The sequence below is a fragment of the Nilaparvata lugens genome, chromosome X (genome assembly GCF_014356525.2).
Source record: "Nilaparvata lugens isolate BPH chromosome X, ASM1435652v1, whole genome shotgun sequence".
In the NCBI taxonomy this organism is placed as follows: domain Eukaryota; kingdom Metazoa; phylum Arthropoda; class Insecta; order Hemiptera; family Delphacidae; genus Nilaparvata; species Nilaparvata lugens.
In genome coordinates this window covers 91,413,873-91,433,209 of record NC_052518.1, presented here as the reverse complement: position 1 = coordinate 91,433,209, position 19,337 = coordinate 91,413,873, and the positions used below count along the sequence as shown (strand labels likewise).

At 32.5% G+C, this 19,337-nt stretch overlaps 2 protein-coding genes across 5 annotated transcripts in view; both read right to left on the bottom strand.

The window, feature by feature from the left end:
- The window catches only part of LOC111045256 (protein ST7 homolog), a 41,556-nt gene extending 40,191 nt beyond the window's left edge, over window positions 1-1,365 (bottom strand). Inside the window, exon 1 of one of the 4 annotated variants that reach the window (XM_039442683.1) lies at window positions 1,021-1,365. Coding sequence is in view for 2 of the 4 variants with exons in the window: in XM_022330619.2 (XP_022186311.1) it covers window positions 1,021-1,162 (142 nt within the window). In the remaining 2 variants the exon portion in view is untranslated. The remainder of the gene's footprint in view (window positions 1-1,020) is intronic. The other 3 variants (XM_022330619.2, XM_022330620.2, XM_022330624.2) reach the window with 3 other exon arrangements.
- A 2,006-nt stretch (window positions 1,366-3,371) lies between these two features.
- Window positions 3,372-19,337, bottom strand: part of LOC111045257 (glucose dehydrogenase [FAD, quinone]) — a 57,283-nt gene continuing 41,317 nt past the window's right edge. The window contains exons 3-7 of the mRNA XM_022330626.2: window positions 12,861-13,103; window positions 11,101-11,242; window positions 8,724-8,979; window positions 6,769-6,868; window positions 3,372-5,734 (exon numbers count right to left, since the gene is read on the bottom strand). Coding sequence (XP_022186318.2) covers window positions 4,787-5,734; window positions 6,769-6,868; window positions 8,724-8,979; window positions 11,101-11,242; window positions 12,861-13,088 — 1,674 coding nt within the window. The 5' untranslated portion in view covers window positions 13,089-13,103 and the 3' untranslated portion in view covers window positions 3,372-4,786. The remainder of the gene's footprint in view (window positions 5,735-6,768; window positions 6,869-8,723; window positions 8,980-11,100; window positions 11,243-12,860; window positions 13,104-19,337) is intronic.

Here is a 19,337-nt window from a genome sequence, read left to right as displayed (position 1 = left end):
ACTAAATGTCACAAGAGCCAATCAGAGAAGTCTTCTTTGATTGGTTCTTAGCATTAATCATTGAAATTCAACAGACTTTTGTGCAAACATTGATTAATTCATAAGACAGTGGCGTAGCGAAGGAGGAATTTCCAGGTAACAATCCCCCCCTCTCCATATGAGCCCAAAAATCCAAGTTCCAAGATGTACATGTAAAAATGACCTCAATAACTTAGTTTCAACTACAATATTGTTTACTAAACGGTGAAAATTATAAAACTCATTCAAATGATTTGCAATTGACTACATTAATAACAATCTCATTGGCAATATTATGAAAGAAGCCGTGTCTCGCTAATGATTAAATGTGTAATCCAAAACCCCCATAAAACGAAAACAACGTTACAATAAAAACCAAGAACAATTGCCTACATGGTAGCTTGATAGGGTATGCTAAATAGAAGCTTTTTCTATCGCCAAGCTAACCACTCCTCGTTGCAAAAAAAAAATCATGTTAGCAAGGTCACTAGGTGAGGTCTAAAGGGGCCCCAAAATATTTGGTCAACCCCCCCCCCCCGCGACCATTTCAAAATCCTGTCTACGCTACTGTTATAATTTAACTGCTACTGTAGGCCTACCTACAAACTAAATTACAGGTTGGGGTTATGATTTTATTATTCTTGAATTGTCTTGTACAAGATCTAATAATAGATGAAACCAATCATACAGTCAGAGGTAAGTTATTCAAGTTAAACAAGACACAGTGCATAAAATCAGAGTCTACATTTCCACAAGCATTTCAAAATTATCTTAGGTAGCCTAAGTACTAGTTTCACCAGAAGAATTTATGAAGTTCAGTAAGAAATAAAGAAGTTTCAAAATCCTTTTTTTTAACTTCAACTGCTTGTAGTTCTTGCCGGTTAAATTTGAATCACAATAGGTACCCTTCAAATTTAATAAGCATCCAAATCACTTTACCACACTTAGCAAAGTTTCTAGAAGGAATAACTCAAATAAATTTGGAAAAATAATAATACTTACCCATAGCAACGTTTTCAGCTAATCGGAGTGGGGTTCGTAAGTAATAAATAACGAAGATAATCAACAAAAACCAAAATGCCCAAAGGTAATTCCACGACCACACTATGAAAGCTTTAACTTTGCTCAGAGAGGAAAACAACATTGCATAGATCAAGTAGATTGAATGAACCTTCTACAGAAGGATGCTAACTTTTAGACAAAATAGAAGCATATTTTTTAATCTGAAAATACTCTCTTACCGCAGTTAACCCCGAATAGTTATTGCTATAAACAAAAATGTAACTACAATACGTTTAGCAAATCATGTGTTTGAGTGTTTCTGCTTCTTGCCACTGACCAAGTTTTCCTGACGTAATAAACAATCGACTAGGAGAGTATCGAGTATCGACTATTGATGATCGTCGATAGCGCGTGGTCGATAGTGTTCACCAACATCGAATAGAACTTGGCGGTAATTTTGAATATCAAGGTGCAATTCCATAGAGGCGTCTCGATACGCGCGGCTATAAGCAGGCGTGTCGAGAACATTGACCGTGTATAAAATGTAACATTCTATGATAGAATATAACAATCTTTAGTATAGATTGTTACATTCTATTATATAATGACTTAGTTGTTTTTCACAAATTGAAACAATTTTTTTTGTAAAAATTCTGATTTTACAGTTTCGTAAAACGTTTATTGAATTATTAGACTAGATATTGTCAGAGCAACATATATATTAAATAACGACAAATCAAATAAAATAATAATTTAATAATGATCATTCAATAACACAGTATAATTAAGAGATCATATTATTTATTTATTTATTCGTTGATATAATTACAAATCATGAATATGATTATAATATAATATTATTATAATATTTATTTAATAAAAATGTGGTTGAGGCTGTTCTGATCTTTTTATTCAATGTGGATACCTACCACAATATCACCTTTACTACACATTAAGTTTAATTTTGATTCCTACTATGAAATACCGCCAGAAAGTAGCAATGATAGGCCCCTATTGTAGAATAGGTAAAGGGGGCGTTGGAAAATTTCCTATACTTGGGCGATAAGCAAAAAATGGTTAAGAACCAGTGATCTATACTCACTGGTCAAGACGCTTGGTCAGGCAGCTCGAGACAGATATGAATCATGAAGCAGTATAGTCAACACTTCTAATTCATCTGCCACCCTAATAACGTTCATACAACATAAAAATCCAATGAGTCAGCGAATCTAATGAATTTATAGGTTATGTGCTCTAGCCGTGACGGCTGTAACGACGCGTCTCGAGCTGCCTGCTTATAGCCGCTCGCGTCTCGAGAGGCCTGATTATAGCTGCGCCTCTAGGGAATTGCACGTGTAGGCTCTTATCTTAAAAGGCTGGCCACTGACAAGACATGCATGATGAGCACATGTGTACACACTTACATTTTTGTGTCATCAAAGCGAACAAAATTTTTTGAGGTACGGTACGGTAAGATTTTTGTATCTTAGATTTCTTGTTGTTTATTTTTTCTTCTCTACTCTATTTTAGGTTAAATTATTTTTTTGTATCATTATAATTTGTAATTTTCCAGAGTTTATTCATTGTTACTAGTTGTTAATTTTATGTTGGAAGCTGCTGTCAAACAGTTGTTTTTTGTTCAAAGATTCTCACTTTATAGCGTGGATCTCTCTATAAGGCTGGCCACTAACGGTAGAACATACATGTACATGTTCGTCATGCATCTCTTGTCATCAGCGAGAGGTTTCTATGATAGAATAAATATTTAATAACAATAATAAACCACTAGAAAATTACAAATTACAATGTTAGAAAAATAATTAAACCTCAAATAGATCAGCATAAGGAGAAAATGAATAACAAAAAGTGGAAGACACAAAAACCTAGATTTCTGTTTTTCTTCTGTGTTGTTTTTTCGTGAATAGATTTCATCCCATTTTCTAGTACAAGTGTATATGACAGCTTACATTATGAATTTCCTGGATAATTCATTATTTTAGTATATTTTTTCAAGTCTGAAAAATTGTAGTTTCAAGCAACGTAGAAAAAAATTTCAATAAATGTTCAAAATATTCAAATATGAATCCTGAATTACTTCCAATGTCCAGGCCCTAATTTTAGACAATAATTATATCACTATAAATTATGATATTACTCATAATAGATGCTATATTACCCTGATAATTGATACTACCCTATACTCAATATTAAATAAATATGCTGATAATTTTTTTATTAGGAAATAGGATTGTGAGTTGCTTCTGATGCGACGACCTAAGAAGAGTTAACAATAAAATTTATTCTATCCTATTCTAAAGTTATACTGTTGAAGGGTTGAATGAAAAAAGGCATCATCTGGAACAGTATATTTGGGCAGCTCTCTATAAGCTCTTATCTCTAAAAGACATAATATTAGTTGAATCACAAACACATAAAGCAATTAAATAATAATTATCAGATGTGAGAAGCCTAATATTATTATCAGAAAAATTTACAATCTAATCATCACATTTTCCACTTATATCTTAGCTAGAATATTATTTATCCTAAGACTAAATTATTTCACAGTTTTCACGACATTGGTACAGTATATCTAAGTAAAATATAGAAAAAGTTCAAGAAAAATATTAATTTAAAGTTTTAATTTTTCCTTTATGGGGCTACCAAAATTATTGAAAAGAAATAAAAGTTATCAAGTACCCTTGAAAATGGCTCTAATAAGTTGAAACTAGTTGTGAATCAGTAAAATATAAATAAGGGTACCTACCGTTCTTGATAATTCTTATTTCATTTCAATCATGTAGAGTTGTTTCATCATATTGCATTTTGGAACATGTTTTTTACAGTTGAAGATGAAACATAAAAATTCCAATCATTGGATCACAAGAATAGTTATCGTTGATGTATTGATATAACTTTTTTTCAAATGCAGGTACTATCTTTCAGAAACTATAATCACTGTATATTGATAACAAATCCGGACAAAATGTCATATGTTTTGAACTGAAGATTTGTACTCTAATTTTTGAGGTTTTCAATCTTGCTATTTGTCTTACATCTTCTATAATCATTATTTGATTTTATTAAGTCCTCATCCTAGTATTAAAAATACACGTTTTGGTTCTCATGAATTTCACATCTCGATGAATTCTCATAGTTAAAAAAAATACAATAACAATTTCAAAATACATGTCACTTTCAATTTGATATTTAAAAAAGGTAGTACACAGTATTATAGAAACAGTGCATTGTGAATTTTTATAACAAAATACTAAAATTATTATGATTATACAGAAACAATAAAATAAATTACGCATATGCTTTTGGTATTTTTCAAGAGACTGGAATTCTAATATTACATTGACAATTATATTCGATGTAATATTATATTTCTTCAGATTTTCAGTTGAATAATATTAGTGTTGTGATTAGTGGTAGTTCTATTATGATTACCGTACATGATTATGAACAATACTTTTCAGTCTTTACTGGAGGATGAAATTAAATGATTTAATTGTATATTATCGTTTGAATTTACATCAATCCAGTTTCATGGATAAATTAAACTGTATTTTGGTCAAAATCAATTCTCACAGTATTACGGTTGAAATGGCTTGGCAAGCTTTATGAATTAATCATAGGAAATTACTAGTAATTTTACTTAAAAGAATGTTATATTTAAATACATTCAAGTGACTTTATTAAAATACTTTAGTAGACGCTTTATGAAATTCATAAATATAGAATGCATACTCTGTTAGTGAGTTCAGTTACTAAGAAATATAGTAGAATTAAGCAAAGAAAAATTCAAAAACTTACATTTCCAGTACTCATCAGAATCATACTTGATATTACTGCATCCTGGTATAACTGTGGGCAGAATTTGTGCGTTCAGCCTCTTCATTGCCTTAGTTTTCACCAGCTCTTGACACTTTCTCACTCCACCTACCAGAATATCGAGATCTTCAGGATTCGAAAAATACCCCATATCAATTAAAGGACTATGTAAAGGATTCTTGTCTCTCAACATTACACGTCCTCTACTTTTAGGTCTCATTACCATGGGGAACACCATGAATCCATCCCTTTTTTCATACCCTATAAACATTGCTTTCATTACTTCATCTGATATCCCAAAATTCTTTTGGAGTGTTGGTTCTGCAGTGAGAGTTCCTGCAATGAACAGTAGTTCCAAGTCAGGATGTCCATCTTTGTCGTTGGGCTTTTGGAGATCATAGAAAGCGATCGCCTCAGTTCCACCAGGAATCGACAACCAACTCTGATGATACTGGATGTAGTTGTTGAGTACATTAGGATCATTCAGAATCCTCTCTATTTTCAAAGAAGCTGTATCATTAACTAAGAATGTTAATCCTCCAAGAGCTACATGGTCTTGCAAATTGTAACCCACTGGCAAATCCTTTATAACATTGATTCCCAAGTTTTTGAGGTGCTGAGCAGGACCCACTCCTGATACCATAAGAAGTTGAGGTGAGTTGATAGCACCAGCTGATAGGATAACTTCCTTTCTAGCAGTTACAATGTATTTCCTGTTGTTCCGTATATACTCCACACCGTAAGCTCGTTTTGTATTGCTATCAATCAGAATCTTGGTTACTTGACTTCTTTTCTTGATGTGAAGATTTTTTCGATAGGAGATTGGATGTAGGAATGCCCTTGATGTACTCCATCTTGATCCGTTTCTCATTGTTACCTGGAAAATTCAATTATAACGATATTAATTCATCTAGAAATACGAAAAATATCTAGTAAAATATTAAAATCTTCTAATTTCAGATAAATGTGTGAATCCTACTGATCTACTCAACTCTTGGTTTACAAAATCTATGGAAGAGTTAGACGTATATTCCTTATTCACGCTATTTTGGTTTTGGAGTCAAGTACTGTTGATAAGTTGGCAAAGCGATGTTTCTACTGAGAAGCAACAGTCATGCAATATTGAGTTGGAAACTTTACAGACTTTACCCATTAACTATATAGCAATTCCAACAATACCAAATTGAAGAAACAGTGAGGGCATGACAGAGTTTGATGCAGATTATCAATTTCTACAACTTTAAATCGAAATTGACTATATTTTAATACTACTTGTTCTATCCAAGCAGCATTTTTGCCAATACGGATAGAATATAGATCAATTTAAAATTTTGAAGCAATCAATGTAATGGAGTACGCTTTTCATGGTGATTAATGTGGTCAAATAATTACAATGAATTCAGAATTAATAAATTGATGTAAATAATTTTGTAAGAAGGTGGAACCAAACTTGAAGATATAAGATGCATACATTATGTAAATGTAGAACATATTTAAATCATCATCCAAACTTTTATATGTGGCTTACAAAGGTGAAACTTGATGTACAGACGTCACATTTACTGAATGGCATACAAAGTCATTTTGTTTCAAAATATTTTTCACAAATTTATTGTGGGTATTCAGAGATTTTAGACTCTTGTAGTATTTGGATAGTCTATATAATATTAAATTGTATGGAGAATATCTAGAACGTTTCAAACAAAACGATCAATTTCTCACGAATTTGAAATATATTTTTGTGGTGATGGAAAAAATGAGAAATCTAACACTCTCCTCAGATAGCCTCTATTATTGATTTCCATGGAACGAAAACCCTGACCCGTGTTGTCTTCTACTTGCGGAAAATAAAATGGATTTTGACTTTGTGAATGTGTTTTAAATCAGAATAAAATTATATTGATGAAATACCTGTAGATATGAGAATCCCGTCTGGGTTGCTCCATTGTAATCCACTTCGTCATTTCCCAATTCAACTCCAGCCTTAACAAACGCTCTAGCCAGTTTTGTCCTGGATGAAAAAAACATCACTTATAAACTTCAAATTTGAAAACTGATATCATAAAGAAATAGACTTATATACATAATATAGAAATACTCCACACATATAGGTCTACACAAATACATATAGACATACAGTCTTTCCTAATATCAAATTCTGTTTTTTGTAATAATTGTAACCAACGGTTTGAATTATTGAAAATATTTCCTTATTCTACTGGTCTTATATAATATCATATAATATTACCACTAGTTGAGTTTTGTTGTGTAGTCAGTGCAAGTTATCATAAGCACACTTTTTTCTATGTCTTCACACGACATGCAGTCAAATATTTAAGTAAATAATCAAAAACTTTTACTTATTACTAACTGTAGTACTTTCGACCGTCTCGCGATCATTTTCAACAGTGAAAATGATCGCGAGACGGTCGAAAGTACTACAGTCAATAAGTAAAATTTTTGATTATTTACTTAAATATTTGACTGCATGTCGTGTGAAAAACATAGAAAAAAGTGTGTTAATACATCGCAGCTCGGAATGGATCAAGAAACCATCACGTTTGTCATAAGCATTGTTTCCATTCCATATGGCTATTTAATATCTAACATTTTAAATAAAAATAATCCTCAAGTATATTATCAAATTGGAAAAGATTGGAGAAATTCGAATAGACAAGAAATTTTATTAGGCTAATAGTTTTATGCAAACAATTAATTTTTATTATCCTATATAGACCTTATTTTCAGGCTGTTCAGGGCTACTTTCTTGTATCTATGAAATAAAATTATAGTACCCTTTAAAATTAATAAAATAATAGAAGAATACTAATTATAACCTGACGATGATGTGATCATCGAAACTAATAGTTATAATTTGTATTCTTATTCTATTATTTTATTAATTTTAAAGGGTAGTATAATTCTATGTTATAAATACAAGAAAGTAGCCCTGAATTCATACATTTTAAGAAGTGCAGGTATATTATTACAAAGGTAATATTAATATTGAAAACGTCTTCTTATATCATGCTATTGATAAAATATAAAAAATACACTGGCTTTCATTGGGTTGGATAAGTATTTTAATGTAATGAACACACATATTAGAAATATACAGTATACTGCAATATAGGTATTAGAATCACAGCTTTGGTTGTCAAATCCAATTGCACGTGTACTTAAGATGTGTTGGTTTCAACATAAAAATTCAGCCCTGTAATGAGATTGAAAGAAGTGGATTTGACAACTAAAACCGAATTTTTCAATTATGGAGATGTTCCACAATTAATACTTTGTTCACACTGACGATGACACCATTGGTGTCGAAACATGTTTGTTATTTTACAATGAATAAGTGATATTTCTGACAAAATCCCAGTGTTCTCATTATGGATAGATATCATAATATTTCATCAGCAACAGTATATGAAATTAATATGTAATGTATAAAACAAATTTTTACATACAAATATAATTAAGGTGAAATAGAAGCGATATTGTCAGTTCCGCATTATATTAATTTATTTGAGCCACACTATAGTTTCAATGCACTTAAGGCATCATAATCAGTGGTATTTTGGTTAGACATTATGTCTGACATTTAGTGGTATTTTTATTCCACCTTAGTATGGAGAAAATCCACAATATCTTTGTTCATAGTGTTATAAAAATATAATTCATTACAATGATTAGATGGTTCATATTTTATTACTTTTAATTGGTTTACTTTCAAATTATTGTAAAGTTAACATTTCAAATGTTTGTAACAAGTTGTTTTTTGAGAATAACAGCTTTTTCATTCATTCAGTCCATATTATAGGAATATATTTCAATGCATAAAAAATCTTATGTATAACAATGATTACCTGAATGGAGGATGTGTGATAGTCAGGTATCCTCCACGGCTGTGATGTTCTTTATCATTCATGATCCCTGGAATCTGCATATCCTCGGATTTCATGAAGTAGTGCAAGACCTCGTCATATCCCCACCCTCTGTTGCCTGCAGATGCCCACTGGTCATAGTCCAAACGATGCCCTCTCGTGTAGATCATGTAGTTCAGCACACTGCTCCCTCCCATTACCTTTCCACGAGGTATATTGCATTGATGGTTGACCATACCTTCGAAACAGAACAAAATTTTCCAAATTATTTCAATATTTCTTGAAGCGGATTCCCACACATTAGCTATCAGTGAACGTAACCCGCACAGTGAACATAATTCCCATGAGTTATAATTGGAATATTTCCACTCAGCCCAGACGAGTGAGTATGAATAATCCTATTACAACTCATGGGAATAATATTCCCACTACCAGACACATTTACTGATATTTGGGAATTCAGCTTCATGGTTTCAAGCAAATACAGGAACACGTTCTCCAGTATAGGTTATAGGCTAAAACATAAATGATACCGGTTGTATAATTTGTACCAGCTGCTTTTATATGGATAGAACAACGTTTTCGTGGTAAAAAGAATGTATATTAATTTGATAGTATGGTGTGAGATCTTGTGGTATTTCTCCATAATTGAAAGAATAAGACGTTGATATTGTCGAAACCACTTTAATTTATTCGTTTATTTAATAAATGATACCGGTCGTATAATTTGTAGCAGCTGCTTTTATATAGATAGAACAACGTTTTCGTGGTGAAAAGAATGTATATTAATTTGATAGTATGGTGTGAGATCTTGTAGTATTTCTCCATAATTGAAAGAATAAGACGTTGATATTGTCGATACCACTTTAATTTATTCGAAAATTAATTCATATTACAGAACCAGGTTTCATGGCAATACCTACTTTCATACCTACTTTCATAATACCTACTATGAAAGTAGGTATTACCTACATTGGTAGGTATTACCACGAAACCTGGTTCTATAATATGAATTAATTTTCTTATAAATTAAAGTGGTATTGACAGTATCAACGTCTTATTATTTCAAGAATGTATTTTGCTTGCAGAAGATAGAGAATACAGCACCGTACTGAAACTAATAAATCAGGGTTGCCAAATCTCACTTATAGAAGAATATTTTATTCTCTCCCCTTTGAAGTTTACAAAAATGTTGGTCATTGTATTCTACAGCTACAGACAACATCATCTTATGTTTGTTAATCATAATGTTTCTCATAGGATACTCCAATGTTTTCTATAGGATGCACAATGTACATCTTATTCCCTGGGAAATATATTCCTATGTTTGTTAATATTATAATACTAACTATTGTTAATATTATGATCAATACTAAGTATTGAATGCTCACAATTTTTTTCTATAAGATAAACATATACGGTATTATATAGAATAATATGTTTCCACTTTTGCTAATCATAATTTTTTGTATGGAATTCTCATGTAAGTATAGCCTACTCAGGAGAATAATATACTCAGTACATAAGTGTTTTTGAGGAATAAAATAAGACTTTTTTTCTTTCACCCACTGAAATGTTTTGTTTGAAAGCAATAGGAATAACAAGCTCAAACTCATAAGAATCTGTACAAGAGTGTTTTTGAGGAGTAAAATAAGAATATTTTCCTTTCAACCACTGAAATACGTTTTCAAAAATTCTACTTTTTACTGAGCTACTCGACATTCTTAATTATCGACTGCTAATACTAGAATCATATTATGATAATCCAAAATATGGTTGAGGAATAATCTTCATCATATTGATAAGGAAACGTTTATATTAATGATTTCAATCAAGTATAATTAACACGATGAAATTAATAGATGGATATCTATTTCAATAGATGAATAAATCAATGAATCCCGTTGAATCGTAACATGGTAATATCATAGAGCACAAGTTATGCTAGCTCTATTATGCTAACTAAATTCAACCACCATGCTGTTTATTAAGAATACTGATCTGCAATTTTGTATTAGTACTGTGATTTGTATGGTATTCTGATAATTAATATAATTTTTCAACAAAATATCATCTATTACAGGTTATTAATTCATTCATTTATTCATAATATTCAATACTCATAATACCTGTAACGATCTGCTATTATGTATACTGTGATCTGTATGATATCATAGAGAAACAATAGCATAAGTTACGCTATTGTTTCTCTATGATGATATTCTGTTAACTATAATAGTTTAATCAATGTACTATCACCCATCACAGTTGAAACAAGATTAATAATTATATGAAGTCATATTATTAAGTCTATTATCAACTATAAATTGTGTGGCTCCAGTTATCCTATGTGACCTACCTTGACAATAATTTTTTGAAGGGATTGTTTTGTATTTCCAATTAGCATCAGAAAATTGAAGCATATTGGCTACCAATGGTATATCCATTAAATAGTTTTCTTCTCGTCCAGCCTCTAGCAGAAGCACCTTCCATTCTGGCACCTGAAATTGGAAAAATGTAACTTGGAAAGTTTCTCAATCAGGAGATATCTCAAAAATTCTCTCAATGAAAATAGAAATTGTAAAAGCATCTCCACTATTGAAAACTGTACCTATTCATTTTTACTGGGAGGAAGGACATCTTCAGCCTCCAACATGGGAATGAATATACACTTTTTCAAATATTAATGTATTTTTTGGAGAATACGTCCATAATCAACTAGGCTACATAATCATGAATGTCTACTAGAATTAAGAGAGGAAGCTCTACTACTGGAGGATATTTTCAGTTTAAGAAAAGTGTGGGCTATTTATTCAAAGCTTGGAAGCAAACATATGTCAATTCATACATATATTAGAATATACATCTGTGTATGCGCACATTAACGCCATTACGCACTTAATATCAACCCCATCAGCATTTGTAAACTGAATAATGCAAATAATTGCACATGAAAAAAGTATGCATTATTTTGTAATAAGCATGACAACATTATTATCATTATTATTATCATCATCATTAATGGTTATTATTTTCAGATCAATGCCCTTACACTCCTCTTCCTACATCAATACCCTTTCACATTACTCTTTCTAAATCTATTGAAGAATCGTGTTATCAATAATAACTGGTTTAATACAAATACCGTTGAATGAATTCTGTCTAGGATTAGGAACTGTTTTGTAGAATGTGGAATGAAACAAATAACGCTACACTTTTAAATTATTCACTAACATTGTTTATTTGGGAAACCTGTACATTGAAAATGTACCTGAAAAACATTGTCAATGAAAAATATGTTAATGAAAAGGAAAATTGTAATTTATTATGATTATTATGAAGATTTATGTTATTAAATATTAAGAACATTTAAATTGATCATCAGTTAAATAATTTTCGCACATATATTTCATAACGATTTTATCAGTAATTGGTTACAAAAATTAAATTTACTGGAGTAAAATATATTACTTTGTAGTAGTAGACCTATTCTTGCCTACCTATAGTAGTAGCTGATGTTAAAATTCATCAACCAAATGATTCAAGTAAAATAAGTAATTAACCGTCCGGTAGTCGCGCCCTACTCAATCACACAAGCAGTCGCGTGTTGTATTTTTCACAACATCCAATTTTCCAAGTGCCATGTACTCTACTGTCAAAACATATTAATTAATTGTATAATTACTTTTCCATCTTCTTGGATTATTCTACGCCTATAAACATTTGGATGATTACCATTTCATAGCCCAATAAGGTACATCAAGCATAGCCATCGATTCTGTGTTATTGGTTCGTTTACAGTCCCCGTATACAGTCTTTCCCTATCTTATGCACAGTGCGACTTATGCACTGTCGCGACTAAATGGCACCTAAAGACTGAACCATTGCTCGGTTGATACAGCAACTCAGTGGAGTGATGGGGGGAAAGTTTTGGAATGCATAGGTGACTCATTCACTGACACCACCCCATTCAATAGTCTTGTGCAGCAAAAAATCGACACTGTTGTATTTTTCACAACATTGCGACTGCTGGAAGGTTAATCAAATGGAATAAGTGAATAATTGTTATTGTTTCATCATTGAATAGATTTATTATTGATACGATTTTGAATATCTGACCTCAGATAATCGATTCGCCACAGTGCATCCAGCTGAACCAGCGCCCACAATAACAAAGTCGTATTCCCGAAGAACTGTGCGCACCTCCTTAGGCTCTGTGTTCATCATGGAGATCCCCTCCATCATGAATTTGAGCACAGACTCCGTCAGTGGCGGGTAATCGGCACATGTCACAAATGCCAGCAACCCCGAAACGATCAGCAGTGTCTTCATTCTGTATACGACCATTTTTGTTTTGGTATCCTGGAATTGAGAGAAAAAAAGGAAATTAAAATTATTATATTCAATCAAAATAATCAAGTAAATAAGTATTCAAAATTTATCGATTAATGAAAAAAACTTGAGTGAAAAATTAAATTGTTATGGGCGAATCTCAGAAAAAACTGTACAAATGATCAAAAGAATAGAAATGAAAATTACATTCAATCAAAATAATATACAAAAACGTATCGATTTATGGAGAAAACATGAGTGATAATAATGATATTGTTGTCTGCGAATATCAGAAAGAACTATAAGCTACAAATAATCAAAAGAATATAAGAATCTATTGGATGAATGAAATGAAGAACATGAGTTAAAAATGAAATTATCATGGGCGAATCGCAAAAACCATAAACATAGAAAGTTTAACGTGATCCATCAATAGGATGATAGAAAGAAAAAATGAGTTGAAGAACTAATTTTTTCATAGATAAATCACCGAAGGAGACGAAGTGTCACTTAATTCATAAATGGGGTCATAGAATAAAACAAACTTATTAAACATATAAGTCTTCTCTGATGTGGTCTGATATGATCAAAATAGGGAGATTGAGAATTCAAACATTTCCAGTTTTCAATTTTCAAACGTTTATGCTAGTTGCACCAGCCAAGGTCAACTTTCATGTTAGATCAGCTAAGCATTAATAGGGAGATTGAAAATTCAAACAATTCCAGTTTTCAATTTTCAAACGTTGATGCTATAGTTGCACCAACCAAGGCCAACTTTCATGTTAGATCAGCTAAGCATTATGATTTCAGTGCATCTGAGTTTTGCAATCTTATCATTAGAATTTGAAAAGTAGATACCTAAATTATTGACAGTTTGAAAAAATTCAGGAGATTTAAACCAGATAAGACTACCTGATTTCTGATTATTGCTTGAAAATTTTTGGGGCTAATATTCTAGTACATGAATATTCTTATTAGAAATAAAACTACAGGCTATCTATATCAGGGACAAAACTTTAGTTTTTTCTCAACCACAAGGGTTTAGGGTAGTATCGTAGAATGCATTCATAACAAACAATAATTAACTACAGGCTTTAGAGTAGTACGGTATTTGTGGAATCCATTCATAGCAAACAATCAACTAAAGAGTTTAGAGTACCTAGAATTGTAGAATTCATTCATACTCTCATAGCACACAACTGACAAGCTATTCCACTCAATTTGTGTATTAAACTATCCTGGCTTGTCCAGCATGTATCTTCGAATTTTTAGGTGTATGACGTATTTTGATGTTTTACTATGGAGCCTGTTGTTCATTACATCAATCCCTTGCAGACTCACTTGTCTCAGACATATCGCGTGTTTCTTGTAATTTAAGAGGAATTTAGACCTTGAAAATAGTGAAAAAATGGTCGGATCTAGTACTAATATGTCAAGTTCGTTCGTTGATTTAGAGTCTGTAAGCAAATTTTTGCTTATTACAGAGGACTTTTTCCAGTAACTCACTTATCTCTGCGTCTGCTTTCTTATTTACAAAAAACAGGATCATGTGATGTGTGTTTCTTATTACGTCAGGAATTTCCACAACTTAAATTCATACTTTGTAATGATTCAAAATAAAGTTTCAAAATCGGTGTTTACTCAAGGCGAACGCACACAAAAGCAGACAGACGGTGGAAAAATCTCTCCCCGGGTGTTCGAATGTTGCAACGTTCGCAGACATCCGTCTGTCTCTATAATTATGTAAGCTCACGTCTGCATGCAGTCGTTTTATATGCGTTTTATGCAGGTGTTCGCCTCTGTTAAAAGATTATGGCTTATCTGATTGGTTCTCGTGGAATTAATCACGGTTAAAATATAACCGGCTTTTGTGCAACCGGCACTAGATGTTATGGGCTGTGAAATCACTTCCCAGAGGTTGATTGATTGATTGAGTACTTTATTTATGTAGATTACAATATATACTGGCTTATACACTTATATACAATAGCTTACAATACAGCAAAATTATAGATGAATTTACATAATATAGACTAAGAAAATAATTATTGAACTGTATATGATATGAAAAAGCAATTTGTAATATAATAACTATAGATAATAACTATATTGTTATGCATCTACATAAATTGGCGGAGCTTTGGACATATCAATGTCCATTCTTTGGAAAGAATATTTAAAATATCCTCCCCAGAGGTTTGGAGACTACCTAAAACTGTAGGTCCAATTATCTCTTATTATCATTCCTTCCTTTAACCACGTACAGACAGTACAGTAACAGACAAAATTTAAGCTCTTACTCATCAACTATCATAATCATTCCCGTTCTTTGGAATCTCTGTTTTCAAGACACATCGAGAATCCAGTCTACTTGTTTTAAATTCCATATAAAGTCGCTTTACAGGCAAGTAATGTTATCTATTTTTCCACATTATTATTCTTACACAGGCTATCTTTTCAAGTTTGTATTTACAACTTTTTACAACAGACGATCAATCAAGATATCAACTTAAAGATTGATGTAATTGATCGGAGAATTACGTAAAGTTATACAAAATTATAAATTTTTCAAAATGCATTTTGGTCTTTATCATCCAATCCGGTTTTGAATGCAAAAGTATTCAATTTAGAATTTTTCAAACTCGATTGACAAATATTAGAAGAGATTCAGCCTACCACGAGATAGGCTTACTTGAACCCTGCAATATTAAAAAAAAATTAATTACTTTGGATGATTTAGATCCGATTAGACGCAAAACTTTTCTTTTGAATTCTTCTAGATTGTACCTCTTATAGATATATAAAGGTATATAGGTAGTATAAAGTGATCAAATTGAGACAATTCGTTTTCCAAAGAATTAAATATGATTTCAAGTATTCAGACAATGCTTTTGTAAGAATTGAATTCATATTATAAGCTATAGAGCCTTTCCATTTTATTGCACCGGTATTCAAAACTTGGTAATAATCGCAGGCAGTCAGTATTTTCTTATTCCCGGATTTGATTCCTAGTTAACCTTCTCATTTTCTCGCCTTACCATAATTTATAAACTCACGCACCTTAGATTACTTGAAAAACTATAAAAATTGATGCAAAACATGAGCTTTTCCAGGATTAATAGAACTGCACGTAACAACATGAGATCAATTCAATAAATCAAATGTTTCATAAAGGCGGTTTTATTAGGCAATAAATTATAATCACGGGTATACTATTAATGTAGGCTTCAACATCTTCATTAACTGAAATTGGGAGTCAATAAAAAGTTGTAATACTTAATATAGAAGTTGTTGAAGATGGGCTATTATTTCTGATAACCTCGAAAGATTTGTTGTGATAACCGTTTCTAACATATCAGATGTACTGTAATAAAATTTCAGGCTACAATGTACTTGATATTTAATATTCTTGGATGAGCGTTTTAAACTTCAGTATAATGAAGTTCAGTAATTGTGGCAAGGGTGCCCACAGTGTCGTGGGGGGGGGGGAGTTGGTAAGCAGACTGCGTCTTAAATTCTTGGGTGTGGGACTCAAAATTAAATCTGTCTCCGCAAAAGGTCAACAGTTTTTAAATGACTGACTACTGGCGGCATTTTATGGGTTCCAAAGTCAATCGGGGGGGTGGGGGGCTGTTAGTAGACGTTGATTTTTTCCCCTCAAAAAAGGGGGGTTGAGAAAGGGGGTGGTGGTGGTGGGTTGCAGGAGCACGAGCTATATGAGTTTGTTATTAATAATAAATAACAAGTAAGTAACAAAATAAGTAAGTAATACAATGTAACACAATATACAAGATATAAGGAATACAAGGTATTCCTAGTCTGAAGTGAGTAGCACAATATAAGGTAAGGAAAGGTATTTATAGTCGGAAGTTACATCAATGAGAAGGATAACGCTTATTTAAGAGTTGAGCCAACAAATTAATTTCCTTCAAACCACGTGCAAAACAAGAATGCCGATCTCAGTTCACTAATAAGCTATTGAGTAAATTAATTCAGGCAACTAAATTTTAAGATGTGAAGCTTGTAAATAGGATTGTCAACAGTGTTAGCAATAGTATTTTACGAGTTTAAAATCTAGGATGACATGATTGGTGGTAATAGCGCTTCAGTATTACGCGGTCTATCTCTGGAACAGATCAACCGGTTTTAGTGAGCAACCAAAAGATCAAGTTCAAAACCAGTATTCGATTGTCTTTAAATTCCGAGCAAATTTAAGTGAAATGACATGTAAATTGTAATTACTGTGTCTGTATTCCAAACACTCTGACAAAAATAAATTATGCGTTAAATATATGAAAAGAGTCTGAGCGTGTATAACCTCAATGGGTGGACATTTTGAGCATATGGTATAATAATTTTAAGTAACTAAGAAATGTGAGTAATAAAATATCAATTTTCTTTTGTAAATAACATATATTATTTTTTTATTAATACCCAAATTTCCGTTTATAAATTACATCAAAAGGTGGGTAACAGGACTAAAAAATCACCCTGTAGAATAGTTGTGGGAAATTTCACTTTGCAAACTATCTCATTTTCACAACGCACACTTTAGCTGCTCCTCACTGGATTTTTTCAATTATTATTATTATTATTATTATTATTATTATTATTATTATTATTATTATTATTATTATTATTATTATTATTATTATTATTATTATTATTATTATTCAATTATTTCATCACTTACAAAGTGAGCATTTTTATTGTAACCTAAGTCGGCCATTGGCAAGACTTTGGTACATCTCTATTCTGTCAAATTAAAAAAGGATCTAATCATTGACACCGTGCTGAGTACAACCGCCTTTTGAATTCCATGTTTTGCACTCCCTGAGACACCAAGGTGACTGAGGTTCGCTGAAACCTTCTGCCTGATCACTCCAACAGTAGAGATAATTACAGGGACAGTTGTAACTTTTCCTGCTTCCAGACATCCCTGATTTCAGCAGCCAGGGGGAAATACTTGGATATTTTCTCATTGTAATATTGTTCCAAGTTGTGGCAACATGGTATGACAACATCAATCAAAATAGTCTCCCTGGCTGTCTTGTTCATGAGGATAATGTCTGGCCGGTTGTGCACAACTGTCCTGTCAGTCAGCACAGAGCGATCCCAATACATCTTGTGTGTATCATTCTCAAGTACAGAAAGTGGCTTGTATAGATAGTATGGCAGTTTTTGATCCACTAGACCAAACTTCAGGGCAAGATCCTGGTGTAGGATCCCAGCAACAGAGTTGTGGCGCCTCAAGTAGTCTGAAGCTGCCATCAACTGACAAGCTGACATGATGTGTTGCAATGTTTCGGGAGCCATACCACATCTTCTACACAAGTCACCATTTATAGGCAGCTTCAATATATGCTTCTTGTAGTTCTAAGTAGCCCTTTCCTGGTCTAGAATATTTATCATAAAGCCTTCTGTCTCTATAAACAGATCTCCGTGTCTGAGCCACGCATTATTATTATTATTATCATTATTATTATTTAGCGTATGACAGCATACACAACACATTTATAATCAAAAAATTCGAAAAGAAAAGAAAACAATAGAAAATTCATATATAAGACGAATAAAAATATCTTAGTCACTTTTGACCTTGAAATTAGAGGCATGCTTCCAGGGTATTTAAGTAGGCTATTGATGCTGGTTTAGCCACCAGGAAATCTTCCTGTGCACCCGTGTATGCTGATCTGGGGCACTCCTCCACGATGTGTCTCACAATCTGGACTGCTCTACACTCACAGAAAAGGGAGTCAGCCTTCCCCCACTTATGCATCAGATAGGCACATCTACCATGACTAGTTCGTACCCTATTCAATGCCGATCATGTTTTACGAGACAAATCGAAGCCTGGGGGACTTTTGACTACAAATGGGATGTCAATGTTCTGCTTTGCTGACCACGCTTGTTGCCAGGCCTCAGTTAAACTGAAAACTACATCTAAGGCTGTAATTGCCGTCCTAACCGGTGGCTTACGAGATTGCAGACGGCTCTGATTGGCATCTTGTATATCCTCATGTATTGGCAGACTTCGATTTTCCTGTATCTTCTTGTACTCTCTAGTGAGGGCATTCATGCGTCGAAGATTTGGGGGTGGGATGTGACTCAACACCGGGAGCCATTCCACAGGGGTAGATTTTAGAATACCACCTATCATTCTCATTGAGTTATTTAGCTGAACATCAACCCTATGAACATGAGAGCTATTCATCCAGACTGGAGCACAGTACTCAGCAGCTGAAAAGACAAGCTTAGGGCTGT